Below are 17,091 nucleotides of genomic sequence, written 5' to 3' on the forward strand. Positions count from 1 at the left end.
AAGCACTGAGTTTCGCCTCAAGTCAAGATGATGTGATAACCTCAAGCTCCTTCCCTTATAGATTTTGTGATAACTGTAGAAAACACGGTCTCGTGTGCCGAGAAAGGTTTCATCCCTATAATCCTCTTTACCAGGCAACCCTCTTCTGCTAAAGAGAGAAAAAGCAGTAACATAGGACTGCTTTCCATTCATTTGTAAGGTGCTATGCTGAGGCCACAGCTCTTTCCTATTTTCTATTTCATTTGATGCTCCCATCAGCCCCCAGAGATGGCTCTCATATTTCACAGAAGACAGAGACTCAAGCTGAGAAAAGTCAAATTACTTGGCAATTGTTAAAAAGTAATTAATGGCAGAGCCAGAAATAAAACCCAGACCTCATTAATCTTCAGAGTCCGCAATTCCCTGACACGTCTCTCCAAAATTCAAATGTTAAAAAACAGTACTAATAACACATTTTCCTGAGGACATTTTCATAGGCCCTCCTCGTGAAAAATGCTGCAGGTCGAGCAGGACACCTGCGGGCAGTGTGGCGACCAAATGCACACAGCACTTCAAGACAACTCAGATTCAAAAACCATTCTTAGCAGAAAGTACAGAAGTTGTGGAGAAAAAAGTCATGTACGGCTTCTGCCCTAAAGCATCTGGAAGGCTGCCCACAACAGCAGGGAGAGACAAATCCACTTCCTGCTTCTTGAGCAGTCGCTCTGTTCCTCCCTGACACGTTCTGTCCATCTGCTCTGGCTCATCTAGGCTCTGTATCCTGTTTTGTTTTTGTTTGTTTTTCAGTAATTTCCAGCACACCCTTACATTTTACAGCCGAGTCTGCCACTGAAGCCAAGCACGGGATTTGGTGGTGAAACCGATTCCCCTATTTGTAGGTGCACCAGGCTGCCTGCATTTTAACAGTGATTTTTTGGAGATCAGGCCCGGGACTTGTACTCTGTTAAAAATCCAAAAGGTTGAGTCTGAGCCCAGCAACTTTCCTACTTTTAGACAAAGACTTGATTTCTGGCCCCCAAATGTCCCAGGAAGTGCGTAACCCTCTAAATTCCTTATCATCTGTCTGCACAACATAACACTTTTACCAACTTCATTGTCTTCATAAGGTTGGTAGCTCATAAAGGGCTTCCAAACTTTCATGATAGTAACCGAGAGTACAAAGGACATTTTACGTGACCACCCAACACAGATGCAGCACACACACGTGTAATTAAAAGTTTCATGGAACAATCACTACTTAGTCTCACTTTATCCTGCAGTGACATTTTCCATCCTACTTAATTTCTTAAAGTGCTGGGAGGAGCCCACTAAATTAATGCCGCACTCCACTCTTCAATTCGAAAAACAAACCACAATTATTGTCTGGCAATACCACCTAACAGTGCTGATTCCGAGTGGAGAAAAAGCGCATGCAGTCTAACAGAACTATTGTTTCAAAAGGTAGGGAAATCTGCCTGGCTTGGGCACTAAAGGCCACGAGGCTACGAGGTAAAGGAACAAAAGGTATACAGATGGAAGAATTGTTGAACAAGAACACGAAAAGAATTCGTTTTAAAAAGAAGTACAGTTATAATTAACAGTGATGCAATGCTACGAGTTCATCTACAGACCTTCGCCCAACTTCGTCAATTATCCCACTGACGTCCTCCACCTGGTCCAGGACCCAATCCGGGATCCCACCTTGCATTTCGTCATCGTGCTTCCTTAGCCTCCTGTAGTCAGTTTTATTTGTCTTCAACAACTTTAACATTTTTGGAAAGTACTAGACAATTATTTTGTAGAAGGTCTCTCAACTTACATTTGTTTGATATTTTATCATTACAACACGGTGGTACGTTTTTGGCAAAAACACAGAGTAGTGATGTTGCACCCTCCTATCGGAAGGTACACGATTCTCGAATTCAATGCCCAGATACGCTGATTAAGTCAGTCAGGTTAAGGCTTCAAAAATCTGTGGAATTAAGGATTCTGATGATCAGCCACACTGAGACAGCAGAACTGAGGTAAGGGCCAGGAATCTGCATGTTCAATAAGTTACCCAGGGCATTCTGAAGACACACTTTGAGAAACACTTTAATTTTATTCTCAAAACACCAGTACTTCACCAGTTAGCTCCCTTCACTTAAACAAAATAGTGTAGGCACCTTAGCTCTCAAAAATGCCAGAAATATCTGTCTTTGCCAAAAGGCACCAGTTGTCATGGTCAATTGATCACGCTCTCCAAATTCTCTGTTCCCGTTTAGTCCCGTTGATATTTACACATGTTCTGAGTCACTAAAACTTATGGTCTGTAATGTGACTAATACTCTCAGGGTATTTAATAATTACCATGTACTTCATCCGCACATACACTCTCCCCACTGCCCCCCTGAAAGTACCTTGTACTGCTCCAACCACGGATAAAAACAGATCCTAATGTCCACCCACAGCAGGAATCTACAACTGTCCTTCAAAGGGTCAGCTGCGACTTTGTTAACTAGACCAGCCGAATTCAGGAGCAGCTCTCCTGTGATCAAAAGAGTATTCAGGTGTGAGATGGATGGGGAGGTGGCCATCACCAAGATTTCAGGAACAGAAGGGTGGTGGTCCCCCCTCCACTCGTTCCAGTGACCCAGGGGGACTGTCTACCCCACCCTGCCCAGTTGTTGATGAAAAACTGATGATCTGAAACTCTCCTGGGGGCCTCCATCAAGGAGATCTCCAACTCTAAGCAAAAGAGGTAAGCTGGGAGATCTTGGCCAGTGAGATCTGGATTAGAATACTGCCAGTTCACCCCACAGAACAAAATCCCGCCCTCATCATAAGACACAAAATCACAGCTTCTCAGCAACACAAGGTCCATAGCATCTCATATCTGTCTACAGTTTTTGACACAGCTGCCAGTGAAAAGCAAGTCAAAATAAACAAAACTCAAAGAGGCATGCAGAGAGTAAACTCATAAGCTAACATTGCCGGTTCAAGCTATAAGAACTTTAATAAAATTGCTCTAAAGTTTTCAGAGGAAGAGAGAGATATTACTAAAAGTCACCTAATTTAGGGGCGCCTGGGTGGCTCAGTTGGCTAAGCAGCCAACTTCAAGTCATGATCTCACAGTTCGTGAGTTCCAGTCCCACATCAGGCTCTGTGCTGACCGCTCAGTGCCGGGAGCTGGTTTCCGATTCTGTGTCTCCCTCTCTCTCTGCCCCTCCCCAGCTTGCTCTCTCTCTCTCTCTCTCTCTCTCTCTCTCTCTCAAAAATAAATAAACATTAAAAAAAAAGTCACCTAATTTAAAGCACATTCCCTTCTCTCATTTGGTTACCAGATACCCTCCCGCCACCAGGTGAAGAAGATGAATATACACCACTCTAAAGCTGTAACACTTAACAGACAATATCATGTAATTAAAACCATGACATTGGTTTTAGCAGACGAGATTCAGAGCTAAAGAAAAACTCACAAGAAAGGGAGTCAAAGTTCAGTCTTTGGCTCTGTGTCCAGTGACGCAGGCTTCTCTGACAGTTCTCTTACAGCTTCCAGGCACAGGTTCTACACAGAGCGCTAGCGAAACCACTTAGAACTTACGATGACCTGTATCCAGGCCCTCTCCTCAGTTATATAACCAGACACGGAGCTGGCAACAGTAATTTATTATCACAAAACGAAGAAAGAAACAAGGAGCATCTCATATTTGTAAGATTTGTATCACGGAGCAAACTGAAGAGAAGGATCGGAGCAAAGTCTCATTGCTACCAAACAGCTCTGCATCGCACGGCAGCCACAGGCTGTTTGTTCTTCCACTCCGGGAGCTTCCATTGAAACTACCCGTATCAGTTCCCTCCCTCTTACCCTCTGAAACCCGCCTTTCATTACGGTTTACCGTGCTGTGGTTTTAGAGTCTGCATTTGACTGTTAGCCCCTTGAGGGCAACACCGACGTCAGGCACTTTCAATGCCCCGCGGCACCCTGCAGGTACCAGGACCGCAGGATGTGGGCCTGGACCGTGCAAACTAGAACCAAGCACAACTGAAGTCACCTGCAAGAAGCCAGTCACAGAGATTCTTTTCTCAAAAATCCACTTTCATATTTTGAAGTTCGTGTTTTCTGGGCTGACCTCCTGCAACGGTCAGTTCTGGTTTATTCCTTCCCCCAAACTCATCAAACCAAATATACAGTATCTCCACATTTTCCTGCATGTAGATTACGCCCCAGTCAATTAAAAAAAATTTTAGATGACAAAACCTCCATTAGACATTGGAAAGGGGAAGAAGTATTAACTCGTTAAGAAGTGGCAAATCGTTCAGTGAGAATCATTATAAAATGTTGCGTTTCCTGTCTTCCAACAAGTAACACAAGAACACTGTTCAAAAACAGCAGTCGGCAGCTTCACACTATCCCTTTCATAAGCCAATCTGCCTGTGAGGACCAAAACTCTTAACTTTTCTTTCTGACTCAGAGTCATGACTAATAACACACTATGCTGGAGAGGTGGCTATTATGGTGGTTGGAAAACAAAGGCACTAAAATATGTCTTCTTGAAAAAATTCATTTCAGCCTTTTTTGGTCATTTGCTTTTCTCTCATAAAATAAAGGAGGATGCTTGCTCCTAGTAATTCTCCCGGCCTTTTACTCCAGGACGTTCCTGTGCCAGAAATACATTTCACGTGGCCTGCCCTCCTCCCAGGATGCGCAGAGGCTGGTTAATCCCCTGACAGCAGCTCCTATTTTCCAAAATGCAGCTGGCTCTGGATAGACCCATCTATTCCGTCTATGGGGATTTCTGCCTAAATGCCTTTAGCTTACACTGTTAGCTCAGCCTACACTCTCCATGACAGCAATGTCCTCTTTCAGTGGCTCCTAGTTTTCCATGTTGCTTTACTAGAAATATTCCAGTTGACACAATCCTTCCTCTTCCAAACTACAGATTCTGTTTGGGAACTGTCCAGAATATGCAACGTGCAGAAACCTAGATTCAGAGCGAGTTGCCCAGGATCACAAAGTCACCAGTAAGCAGAATCACTGATGGGAGAATCTACATTACAGATGTCCCACTCAAATCCTTTTCTGAACACAAAAACATAGTCTCCTTGACTACACTTGGGAGCTCCCGCTCAGGGACATGTTTGCAGGTCTGCCCCAGCACCAAGGAGACTGAAGGACTGCTCACTGATTGCTTCTAGGGAATTAAAAATATCCAGAACTGTCCTTTTAAAATCAAATCCTCAAAAATGAATAAAGACTCACTATTATCTGTTGGAGAGTTCCAGCACTATTTACCTACTCTATTAGCCATGAACTTATCAGACTTGGCCAGATCCAGAAATGATTTTATCTCACTCAAAGACTCCTAAATCTGAATCCATCTATCTGTTTCTGTAGATTCAGTATAGACGCCCAGGAGAACAAGTAGATTCTCATTATAAAACCGCACCCAAGTTTTGCCTAGTTAGCCTTATGAAAGAGGACATAAGGTTGTAACATAACTTAGAATTCTCCACAGGGAAAGAGATCAAATCCCACCGTATTCATGACAACAAAAACCATGTGTCTACAGTTGCCCAAAGACTGTGCGTTGCAAAGTTGACCCTTGAACAGCACAGGTTTGAACTGCATGGATCCACTTATACATGGATTTTTAAAAATGTAATACAGTACTATACATGTATTTTCTTTCTTATGATTTTCTTAATACCTCTTTTCTCCAGCTTACTTTATCATAAGAATCCAGTATATAATACATACATAACATACAAAATGTTTGCTAACTGATTATTTACATTATCGGTCGGGCTCCTGGTCATCAGGTTTTTAGCAGTTAAGTTTTTAGGGGGTCAAACGTTACACACAGATTAAAAAAACACTTTTTTAATGTTTATTTTTGAAAGAGAGTGCAAGTGAGGGAAAGGCAGAGAGAGAGAGGGAGAAACAGAATCTGAAGCAGACTCCAGGCTCCAAGCTGTTAGCACAGAGCCCGATGAGAGGCTCGAACTCACGAACCACGAGATCATGACCTGAACCGAAGTCAGATGCTCAACCGGCTGAGCCACCAGGCATCCCCCACACACAGATTTTTGACTGTGCCGGGGTGGGGGTGGGGGGTGGTGCCCCCTGTTGTTCAAGGGTTAACTGTACTTTGATATGAATGCAAAAGTAAGAATAATTCTTTAAATGATCTTGAAATATTGCTCCTTTGTCAGGGGAATGATAGAGCACTGGCCAATTACAATTTAACAATCCCATTTTCTCACAATTCCATTATTTCTCTGTAACTATTCCAGTAGGAATTCATTATAACTTATATTAGGTACAAAGAACAAATGTTTTTTAAAATGAGGATAAAAGAACAAAAGGAAAAGGAAAGGAGAACTAGAAATGTTCTCTATCCTGATCTGGGCGATGATTACAGGGGCATATACACATATGAAAATTCACTGAGCAGTATGCTGAAGGGTTGTACTTTTTTTTTTCACTATAAGCTATCTCTTGATTAAGAAGGGTTTTTTTTAGGGGCGCCAGGGTGGCTCAGTTGGTTAAGCATCCGACTTCGGCTCAGGTTATAATCTCATGGTTCATGAGTTTGAGCCCTGCATCGGGCTCTGTGCTGATGGCTCAGAGCCTAGAGCCTGCTTCCGATTCTGTGTCTCCCCTCCCCCACTCACTCACTCTCTCTCTCTCCCTGTTGTTCAAAAAAATAAACATTAAAAAAAAAGTGTTTTTTTTTTAAAGGACATAGAAGAAAAATGAAAATCCACAGGTGAAGGTAGTATTTAAAATTCCTTAAATTTTCTTTTGTTCATTAAATAAGTATTTGTTCAGCACCGTTTTATTCCCAACACACTGCAAGATGCTGAGGCTAACACTGTAATTAAGACACAGGCATTGGACACAGCGTTCGTGATCTAAGAGTGGGGACAGGCAAGTAAACAAGAAATTATAATACAGTGTGTGGTGAGTATTATGACAAGAATAAGCACAGGGAGTTGGTACACATGGTCAGGTATCTAATTCACTTTCGGAGAACCAGAGTTCTTTTTGCCCATGAAAAATCTCACAGGTTGAAACACATCTCAAGTTTTTATTTTAAGGCTGAAAGACCCATCATTATTTTCTTTTTTAAAAGCACCACAAAATTAACTTTTTTGTCTTTCTCATGAGGTATACTAGAAGTTCAATCCTTTATGTCATCTCTAAGGTCACAGTCACCCACTAAAAATAAACATTAGCAGCGGTCACAATGATGCAGGCCATCAGGCTAGGAGCTTTTTAGAACGGTGCACAAGGACTCTGAAGCAAACAAGATGTTCCCAAGTAAGTTACCACTCAGTTGACTTAAAGCTTTCTTTAAGGAAAGTGCTGCATGTGGCCACTCTTACTTAATGTTTAACCCCCTCCTCACATCAAAACAATTTCGTTAACTACTTAGTGTAACATAACAAGCTACCTGGAAAAAGTCTGTTCAAAAGGAAATAATTTAAATGCAAGGGGAAAACCGTGGTAAAGGTAAGAACAACTGGTTAGGAAACAACAACGAGAACTGAGCAAACCCTAGGGAAACGATGGCCGTTGCCCAGAGTCACAAGTACGTGAAAGCAAGACCAGAGAGGCCTGAGAGAATGTGGCTAAGACTGCCGCAGCCGCACAAGTCGGAGCAGCGGCAGACTTACCCTCGTGTTACGGCTACACCCCCACGACACGTGCTTGTGAACGACTCCAGGCTGTTCTCTCCGGAAAGCAGTCAAATTAATGAAGAACCTACAGGTTCTTGAGTCCAGGTTCTTGCCCTGACTCCACACGCTACCCAACAGAGACGTGGCTGGCAAAACCGTGCTCTTCGTAAATCTCGGGCAGATGAGCAGAAAACCCACACAAACGGTGTCCTGCCACGTAAGACGGGCCTGCTGGCGAGGGGACGCTCGCTCGGCGACTCAGATCAGTAACCGAAACACACCAGCTGCGTTACCTGTCGGCCTTCATCAGGAGGTTCGGCGGCAGCTCCAGGAGCTGGTTGTGCTGTACATCCAAGACCTCCACCGAGGTCCTTTCCAGCCTCTCAGGGAGCCTCGTCAGCTCGTTGTGTCCCGCCAGTAGCTTCCGGAGAGCGCCGTTACAAAATAAGCTGCACAAAAGGGGACAAGACAGAAGGAAACTCACTGAGAGCTAATTCGGGACAAAGAACAAAAAGTGAACAGGAGTCGAGTACTTAAAACAAGCTCTCCGAAGAAACAAATTCATTCAGAGCAACTGCAAATTCACATTAGCCTAAGTTCAAACTTGGAGCTCTTACATTTCAGTGTTTTCCATACTGCGTGAACAAACAAGTAAAGAAGAAAACCTATGAGCAGGAATATTTAACAAAGAAGCTCTACTTAGTGAAAGCGAGAAAACAAGTTTCATAGGAGATACTGAAGAGAACAGTCTACCCTTGTTAGACTCACTGGGCGAGCTTTAAAAGGTCGTAGGCTTCCCACGGTAGGCCTTGTTTCTTGTATTGCCCTGGAACACGGGTGTTTTACCCACAACAGATTCTGAATAAATACAGTCGATCAATTTTTAACCATAGGATCCACATTAAACGAGGATTCTTCTATCCACTTAAACTTTTACAAATGCCAACAGATAAAATGTTACGTTTTTCCTCATCTGCATTTCACAATTACAACTATTTCTCCGTTTCCTCACTCCCTCCTCTTTGGTTTAATCCTAGGCCGAACAGAGACCCTCTCCTAAAGAGAAGAAAACACACTTAATCCAGTATTTTCTCTCGAGACTCAGAGAGCTGTTTGGAACCTTGGCTATGTTTCTTCCAGGGGTTATCAAAAACGGAAACAAATGTTGAATGCTTTTGGATCAAGTACAAATCCGTTTTATGACCAATTCAGACTTCTCCAACAGTGGTAGAGAACAAAACGGGCCCCAGGGTGAAACACACAAGTGTGGGGCCTGTGGGAAGGAGAAGTTATCATTTGCATCCAGGATCATCCGGAGTGAGAATTCACTTACACTGCTGTCAAAGAGTGAGGCTGCCTCACCCCACCTCCTGTCTTCTAGCACTCTGACCTCACTCACGGACGGCCAGAGCTGTTACAATCACTCCACATTACGGTATAACTTTATTCACCGAGAATCAAGCTAGATCCTTCGCTCACAAAGATGCAACCGACCTGTCTCAGTGCTGTGACGGCACAGGCGGCCACGAAAGGGGTGTGGCCTGCCCGACTTTGAAGACTTAGCTACCAGTGTAACAAGACAGGTTATCCAGGACTGCCATTCAGTCACAGCTACTACAGGGGGCAGTCTCTGTCATGCACCTGACACCAGTAATTCAGGACTTGCTTCACCATTTCTACTGTCTCACTGGGCCTGGGGTACAATTCAGGATTCTTAGAGGGTAGAATGTATAATTTATTACTACACACACACACACACACACACACACACACACACACACTTACTTTACCCTTAAACAAATAAATATCTGAAGGGCCGGTGAGAAAATCTTTATTTTGATTTTTCCAAATAAAGGAGATTTTATAACTACAGTATGAGTCTTAACTGCTAATTACTGGACTTAGCTAAATTCTTTTGGATACTATCTAAGCATTGTTTTCCTTTTAGTACATTTCCACTTTTTAAATATTAATTTGTCTGGTGAAGTTCTTCACATACATGGCTTAGATAAACAAAGCTTGAATATCAAATCAACTTCTAATGAATTGCTGTCTTGCCTGAATATTAGATCAATGATAGGGCTGACAGAAAGTGTGCAAGTAAACACCACAAATAGGAAAACGATACGTATTCTTTTTGTCCCACATATCACACACACTACACACATATACACACACACACACACACACACACACACACACACACACACAGGCTGTTTAATTCCTTGACAATAGGGCATTTAGAATTTATTTTGAATAAACATCCATTTAGATCCCCCAAAAGCATGACTAATGCAGATCCAATCAAGGATGAATTAACTTTGGAGAAAACTGGATAAAATATCAGTTATCTTGTTTGTTTAATTGTTGGGTTTGTGTACAGAATGTTTTTTTGGAGCCTCCCGTGAAACAGAGGCCTTAAATGCCAACATGCTATCTGTTGGATTGGGCGGGTCGAAGTGGGGAAGAGAACAGAGAAAACAGAAGAAAGGTAACATTGCAAGATTTTTCCAACAAAATTTTCCCCCATTAGTAATAGCCTATTATGGTTTTTGCTGTTTTGTCTTCTGAAAGGGTCTGTCTCTCACACGTATGCACACTGCTATCCACAGGGCACACCATCAAAATCATCTTGATAATGGAGATGGGCTACACAGGGTCACCTACATGCTCAGTCAACACAAAACTCTAAAGCAGAAAGCATTTTCAAATAGAACTGAAATTCCAGGTATAACATATGGCCAAGGAACAAAGCAAAATTAACTGAGCTTTCCAGGGATTGAAATGTAACCCAGATCTCTTTTATGAGATCTATATTCTAACAGCATTAACCAACAGAAATCTAATGCAAGCCACAGATGTCATTTAAAATGTCCTAGTAGCGACAGTAAAAAAGGTGAAAAGAAACAAATTCAGTCTTACATTTTATTTGTCCCAATATCTCCAAACTATTATTTTAACATATAACTAATATACAGTATTGAGATATTTTGCATCTGGTGTATACTTTATACGCAAGGATGAGGAACATTCTAAATCTCAATGGTCACATGTGACTAGTGCATACCATACTGGACAGAAGAGATATACACTCATATAAAAGATAAATAGCATTTTCATCATCACAGAAAATTCTATAGGATAACACTGGAATAGCCTACCTTTTGTTATTAATCCATGGCTAGTCACTAACAGTCAATACTATTTTGTACTAGAATTAGTTCACCTGAAGGTATCTGTATCAATGGCCTTAGACATCATTACATGGCTGTTTTACAAATCTTGCCATTAAAATGAAAATTTACGAAATTTACATTAAGAGAAAAGAGAAGGAAAGAAAAGTCCTTGGACCTTTCTTTCATACCAAGAAAAAGAGAATCTAGTTTGCTCTTTCTAGGTTTAATGATCTAATAATCTTTTTTTCCAAGGTTATGTTTGAGGAAAACCAAAAATTATTTGTGGGGAAGGCAGGCATGTTAAGTCAACAGACAGAAGTGGAAGATTCTGAAAGAACTGAGATTACAGAAGTGAAGCAATCGTATTGTTGGCTGAGTTTTCAAACACAGCTTATTTAAAAACATCCCTAAGCACGGCCCCGCATGGCTCTGGAAAGCCTGGTTGACGAAGTCTCACTCTATCGTCCACTGCATGAAGAAAGTTTGTAATTCAAAGACACCATAGGAGATAAAAGATATTAAAAATGAAGCTTTAAAACAAATTCTTGTAGGAGTTCACAATAATAAGCTAAATTACTTTAAAACTGCTGATCTAATTTGAGACCCTCTCACCTGATCTGTAATACTCACCGTGCAGGAAGTTCGCATATTTGATTATGACTAATATCCAAAACTTCCAGCTTTCGGCTTTCGCATACCCACTCAGGCACATTTTCTAAGCAGTTCCTAAATATAAGAATATACAATTTTGTTGTTGTTGTTGATTGGAATTTGGCCTAAAATATGGTTTGAAACTGTAAATAATTATGTAGAATAAAACTTTAAATGAAATACCAAAGTATAGTGAGTATTAACCAAAAGGATATATATATTCACTTTATATTCACAAGATGAAGTGTGACAAGGAATAGGAAAAAAAGAAAAAGTAGAAAAGGACACAGCTACAGCATTTCTAAAGTCTTCAAAAAAAAAAAAAAAAAAGAGGTATGTTTTTTGGAATTGCTATCCTAAAAAGTTTATAAGCCCATGCAAGTTTAGCAAGAAGATGTCTTATATTGGAAAAAACAAATGAACAAGTAAACATACACATTCTTTCAATTAAGTCAAATGGCATAAAATAGTTTTATTTTCCAATTTACTTTTTTTACACTTAACATTTTTTAAATGCTTCTCTACTCTCGTAGGTATCATGGGATCACAGATAAAAGGAAAGAAATGACAGCAGAGAAAAGGCACACTGACTCTTAAGAGTCAGAATTTTTATTTGAAAATATTAACTGAGGCATTACACGGTAATCATAATTACCAGTAACGAGTGAACTAAACTAATGCTGACTTTATTGTTAAACGAACCGATCACTTGTTAGACAAATCTACTACCATGAGTACCTCCCTAGTCATGGATGATGAGTAGCCTTTTCTCTTCTTTTTTAAATATGTGAAGTGACCAGGCACAAAGAATGTAAAGTGCTATGTACATTATGAGCAGGTGAACAATTCCATGAAAAGATGATGCTTGGGATGGGACTGTATTAGAGCAAAAGTGAAAACAGGTGGGATATTAAAGGTGGTGGCCTTGTGTGTGACTTAAAAATAATGCTCTTTAATTTTTCAAGAATACTACCTTTTCCATTAAAATACAGAAAAGGTGGCATTGTTTTCTGCTCAGTGTTTGTATAGGTACACATGGTTCTGGCTTTGAAGGCCAGAAGACACGATTTGTTTATTTTCCTATAGTTAACCCCTACAACATCTTCCCAGGATAAGAGAGTGAAAGTCCCTCTCGCTGTAAAGAACCTCATTATACAGCAATAAGACTCACAGAAGTGACCAAACATAACCAGGGACTTTGCTCTGGAGGACCTAGTAAACACCATGAGGGGGGACAGCTCAGTTCCTGTACCTGACATGAATACAGAAGAGGAGGAAGGGAAAGACTCAGAGTTACGTCAGGGGAATCAGGTTCTCCAAGAGCAAGTCGGATAGTTGGGGAGGCGAATGAGGCAGAGCGTGTTATAGTGAAGGTCTGGACATAAGAGTTATAAAGCAAGACGAGCAGCATTTAAGGGACAGAATTCAGGGAAAAGCAAGACAGGGTTTCCAATTCAGTCTCACTCAGGGGTTTTAATGGGAACCATTTGCTAATTACGTCCTGTAAACAAAGGGTAAATAGATTTACTCTGACTCTCTTACAATACATCTGTTCAAGGTATTTATATACACTCATGCATGCAAACCCCACTCTAGTACCATTCTCATTTAAAAGTTAATGCAGCATTCAAGATTGGTAGGAAAAAATAACAATTTAATCATGCAATAATCTGACTAAAAGTTTTATTAAACAAACCTGACATGAATTTAGTAGAAAAAATGCACATAGCACTACTCACAAAGTAGTTTATAATTACAAATTTATGATAAAATTGTAATTGTAATAAATCTGACACTTTCTTACATAATTCTGATTGAGAACCTTATTAAAATAACTAGGTTTGTGTATTTTCATGACGAAAGGCAAATTCTGCACCTGAGCAATTACATGGCAGTTGTAACGGATTTTATACACTAAAATGAATTAGCACTTGGTGAGCGGGTCATGTACTGTGGCTATTCAGAAAGTTTTCCTTTTTTCTTTTTTTTTTAATGTTTATTTTTGAGAGAGAGAGACAGAGACAGAGAGAAGGAGGGAGGGAGGCAAGGAGGATGAGTGGGGGAGGGGCAGAGAGAGGAGAGACAGAATACAAAGCAGGCTCTAGGCTCTGAGCTATCAGCACAGAGCCTGACGTGGGGCTTGAACTCAGACCACGAGATCACGACCTGAGCTGAAGTCGAACACTTAACTGACTGAGCCACACAGGCTCCTCTATTCAGAAAATTGTGGATATTTCCTTTGGAATTATGTTAAAAGTAAATTTCAATTTTTGTGTGTTAAGATTATTAAAGTCTAATTTGTATACATACATGTTTTATGCCTTCTGGAAAAAGTCTACTATAATATTTGTGGGAACTGGGGTCAATATGACACATTGCAGTAGTGAATTTGTATAAAAGGTGACATGGTCTGCCCGTTTGCAAATGAGCTAAGTAAGCAGGCTGTATGGAAATCCTACCCTGGGAGGCTTAGTTGCTAAGATGTAGGTACACAGTAACAGAGGGAAGGAAAAAAAATCAAAGAAACATAGCACAATATTTAAAAAAAATGAAATTAACATCATTTCAGCGAAAGACAGAAGGTATGGTTAATATAATTAAAGAACCCCTAGACCTTCCAGCCATTGAGCTTCAACTCACTAATCTTTCAGGCTCAAACATGGTGGTCAAATTGGGTCCATGGGGACCTAATACCTTGATTCTTCTATTTTTTAGGTATACTTCACAAATATTATTTTAACTGACAGATATTTACATACATTTTTCAGAGGACAAGTAAAACTATTGAATTTAATTTGTAATACTTACAGTCAAAATATGTAAAAAGTTTTTAGGCAGAAGCTCAGACAGGATCATCTAAATAGCTTTCAAGCAGCCTCTAGAGTGCTCTAGGACTTGGCTTCTTACCTTGAAACGTCCATGTAGGACAGATAATTTGGAACTGGGTAAACATCCAGTTGTACAAGTTCTAGGAGGCAGGAAAAAAAAAACCACAAAGACATTACCATTCAAGTCACACAGAGACTCTTTTTGTATACAGAACATCATTACTGCGCTTTATTCTCCATTGTTTACATTAGGAAGTACAATACATCCATTTGTTAAACTTGGAAACTACAGGAAAGTACAGAGAACTTCCAATTTAATCACAAGATCTTATTCAGAGATTGAAATAAACCACTCGTTCTATTTTCCTACCTTTTCCCCAGCCACTTACTGTGGTTCTCCTCTTGTTATGCATGCTGAATGTTTACCTAGAAGATTAACTTTTAACATTTAGATTTCCTTTCAGAAAACCAAATGCATCTGGCTTCTGCCTTCTTCATTCTAGTGAAACAGCGCTCTCAAGGGTCAGCAATGACTTCCTCTACTCAAATCTGAAAACCCTTCCTCAAAACTGTATGAAATGTGACACCACCATCTACCTAGGGCTTTGTTTCCCAGAGTAGTTCCTAGATGTCCTTCTGCTTCTGCAAACACTTACACCGTGTCGTTCACAAGTTCAGCACCTGTCTGACACCAGCTGTGAGGGCTTTGTAAGTCTGCTGTTGGTGCCAGCTCCCTTCTCTTTCCCAGTTACCTTACTTCCACAGTTCCAGGTCCCACCTCTAAACAGATGAGGGTCAAATCAACATCTGTAGTCTTGACCGCAAGTTCCCATTTGCTCCCAGGAAAACCACTCCACTGACGGGGATCAGCAGGATGGCGAGGACTCCACTCTTCTCCCATAAATACACTCTGTACTCTACTCTCACGGTTACAGTCTTACAGCATCCATCATGTGTCCCTCCTCTTAAGAATCTCCACGGGTTCTTACAGCTTACTGCACAAGCTTCAAAGCCATGCGTCCCATAATTACTTCTTACCATTTTCTAGCAGGCACCTAGGAGTTCAGAATTCCCTGTCTTCTCCCATCTGCCGAACAGACCACATTCAGATTCCTTCCTCTTCCACGCCCACTTTGTGCCTTCTGGCTATCCAAATCCTATAACCATTCAGTGATGGAGACTTATCGCTATTTGAGGTCTAGCTGGTTTTTCCAGTGAGATGACAATATTTAACTCATTTAAAAAATAAAATCCCCTATCATTTAGGACTCCTGCACAGCACGATGCATAGAACAGGTGCTTGATAAACACTGTTCAACTTGGAGTACTAAATACTAGTTTTCACTCAGTTTTCTGATTGCAGGGAATCAAAATCCTCCTGTTAGCAAATATATGTCCATATGATCTTTTCTTTTTTAGAAATGTCATGATTTCTAGATTCTGAAGAAGAGACCTCATTAAATGAGTAAGACTCTTGACTTGTGGTGTCCCTGTGGGTATATAATTCAGGTCTCTCTTAAGATTAGCTCCTTTGTTAGTGGAACATGAAATCTGAGACCCTGAATAGAGTCCAGAATGGACCTTCCTTTCATTTTTACTCTCCAATATTAAATCACGGTTCCAGATTTACTATCCTAACAAGGTAGTCCAAGAAATAGTTTATTAAGGCCCATTAAGCAGAGGAGCCAAATCAAAAGTGGGAGTAACTTACCTAAATACCACAATATGAGAAAAACAAATTCGAAACTATAAAATCTCCTGTTTTGATTCCTTTAAATACCATACCAGCATTCTGCTTTTATTATTTTTATCGCAGCAAAATTTGACACTTATTTTAGTAAACGGGCAAAGCAAAATCAAAGTGAGGCATCATCACATCAAAGCAATGATGTTGCTGAGTAAATTCTTGGAACCAAAAGAGAAACTTTGATGTGGTGTATGTTACATACCGTTAGAAGAGGCATAGAGTGCTTTTAGGAAGTAGCCACAGATGTTTAATGTCACCAGCTGATTCCTTTCACAGTGCAAAACTTCAATGTTGTTGAAAATCATAGCATCGAGGTCACCAAGCTTATTGTCGCGCAGATCCAGCTGAGTGACGTGCTGGAGAAAGTCCACTTCATCTGCTATTAGCTTCCTAATTATGTTCAGTCTTGAAGAGAAAGGCCACAAACAGAGACTCTAATTAACCGCAATGCTAGAAATAAATGGCCACACCCTGATACGGTGAGCTAAGGAGAAGGGATGCACGCCTCACTATGTTACAGTCTTCCATCATTTCTTACATCTCTGCATCTGGACTTCCTTAACTGGCTAGATTCTTTGGCTATTTTTAGCGACAACTCCAGGAAGGTCTTAATCTTGGCAATATATTCTGAAACACACTTTGGACCACTTAGGCTGGAAGAGAATCACACACATTGATTTTACCTTAATTCATTGCAAGAGGGAAAAAAAAAATCCACTTAATCATTTATTTCCACAGAATTTGATTGAAAGAACACAAGAAACACAACCCAGACCAACCCATTAGGCACATTACAACTAGAGTGAATGTTTAAGGAAGGAGAAAGGATTCGTGAGCAGGGAGGTGAGCAGAATTTAAGGGAGAAGGCGGGAGGGGTGTGTGTGTGTGTGTGTGTGTGTGGAAATGAATGGGAGCCACATATGCACCAGAGATGAAAATGCAAACATCTGGATTTCTGGCTGGCTTAGACCGAGGACTGATTGCCAAAACTATCTCCATCATTAAAATATTGCTTGAAAGAGCGGAGCACAGAAAATACTGACAT

General features: G+C 40.7%; 1 protein-coding gene across 1 annotated transcript in view; it reads right to left on the minus strand.

Moving 5' to 3' along the window:
* The window catches only part of PHLPP1 (PH domain and leucine rich repeat protein phosphatase 1), a 212,419-nt gene that overhangs the window by 33,232 nt on the left and 162,096 nt on the right, over positions 1 to 17,091 (minus strand). The window contains exons 8-11 of the mRNA XM_049620260.1: positions 16,249 to 16,451; positions 14,379 to 14,439; positions 11,451 to 11,546; positions 7,938 to 8,093 (exon numbers count right to left, since the gene is read on the minus strand). Of these exons, the coding sequence (XP_049476217.1) occupies positions 7,938 to 8,093; positions 11,451 to 11,546; positions 14,379 to 14,439; positions 16,249 to 16,451 (516 nt within the window). The remainder of the gene's footprint in view (positions 1 to 7,937; positions 8,094 to 11,450; positions 11,547 to 14,378; positions 14,440 to 16,248; positions 16,452 to 17,091) is intronic.

This window comes from Panthera uncia, assembly GCF_023721935.1.
Source record: "Panthera uncia isolate 11264 chromosome D3 unlocalized genomic scaffold, Puncia_PCG_1.0 HiC_scaffold_8, whole genome shotgun sequence".
In the NCBI taxonomy this organism is placed as follows: Eukaryota; Metazoa; Chordata; class Mammalia; order Carnivora; family Felidae; genus Panthera; species Panthera uncia.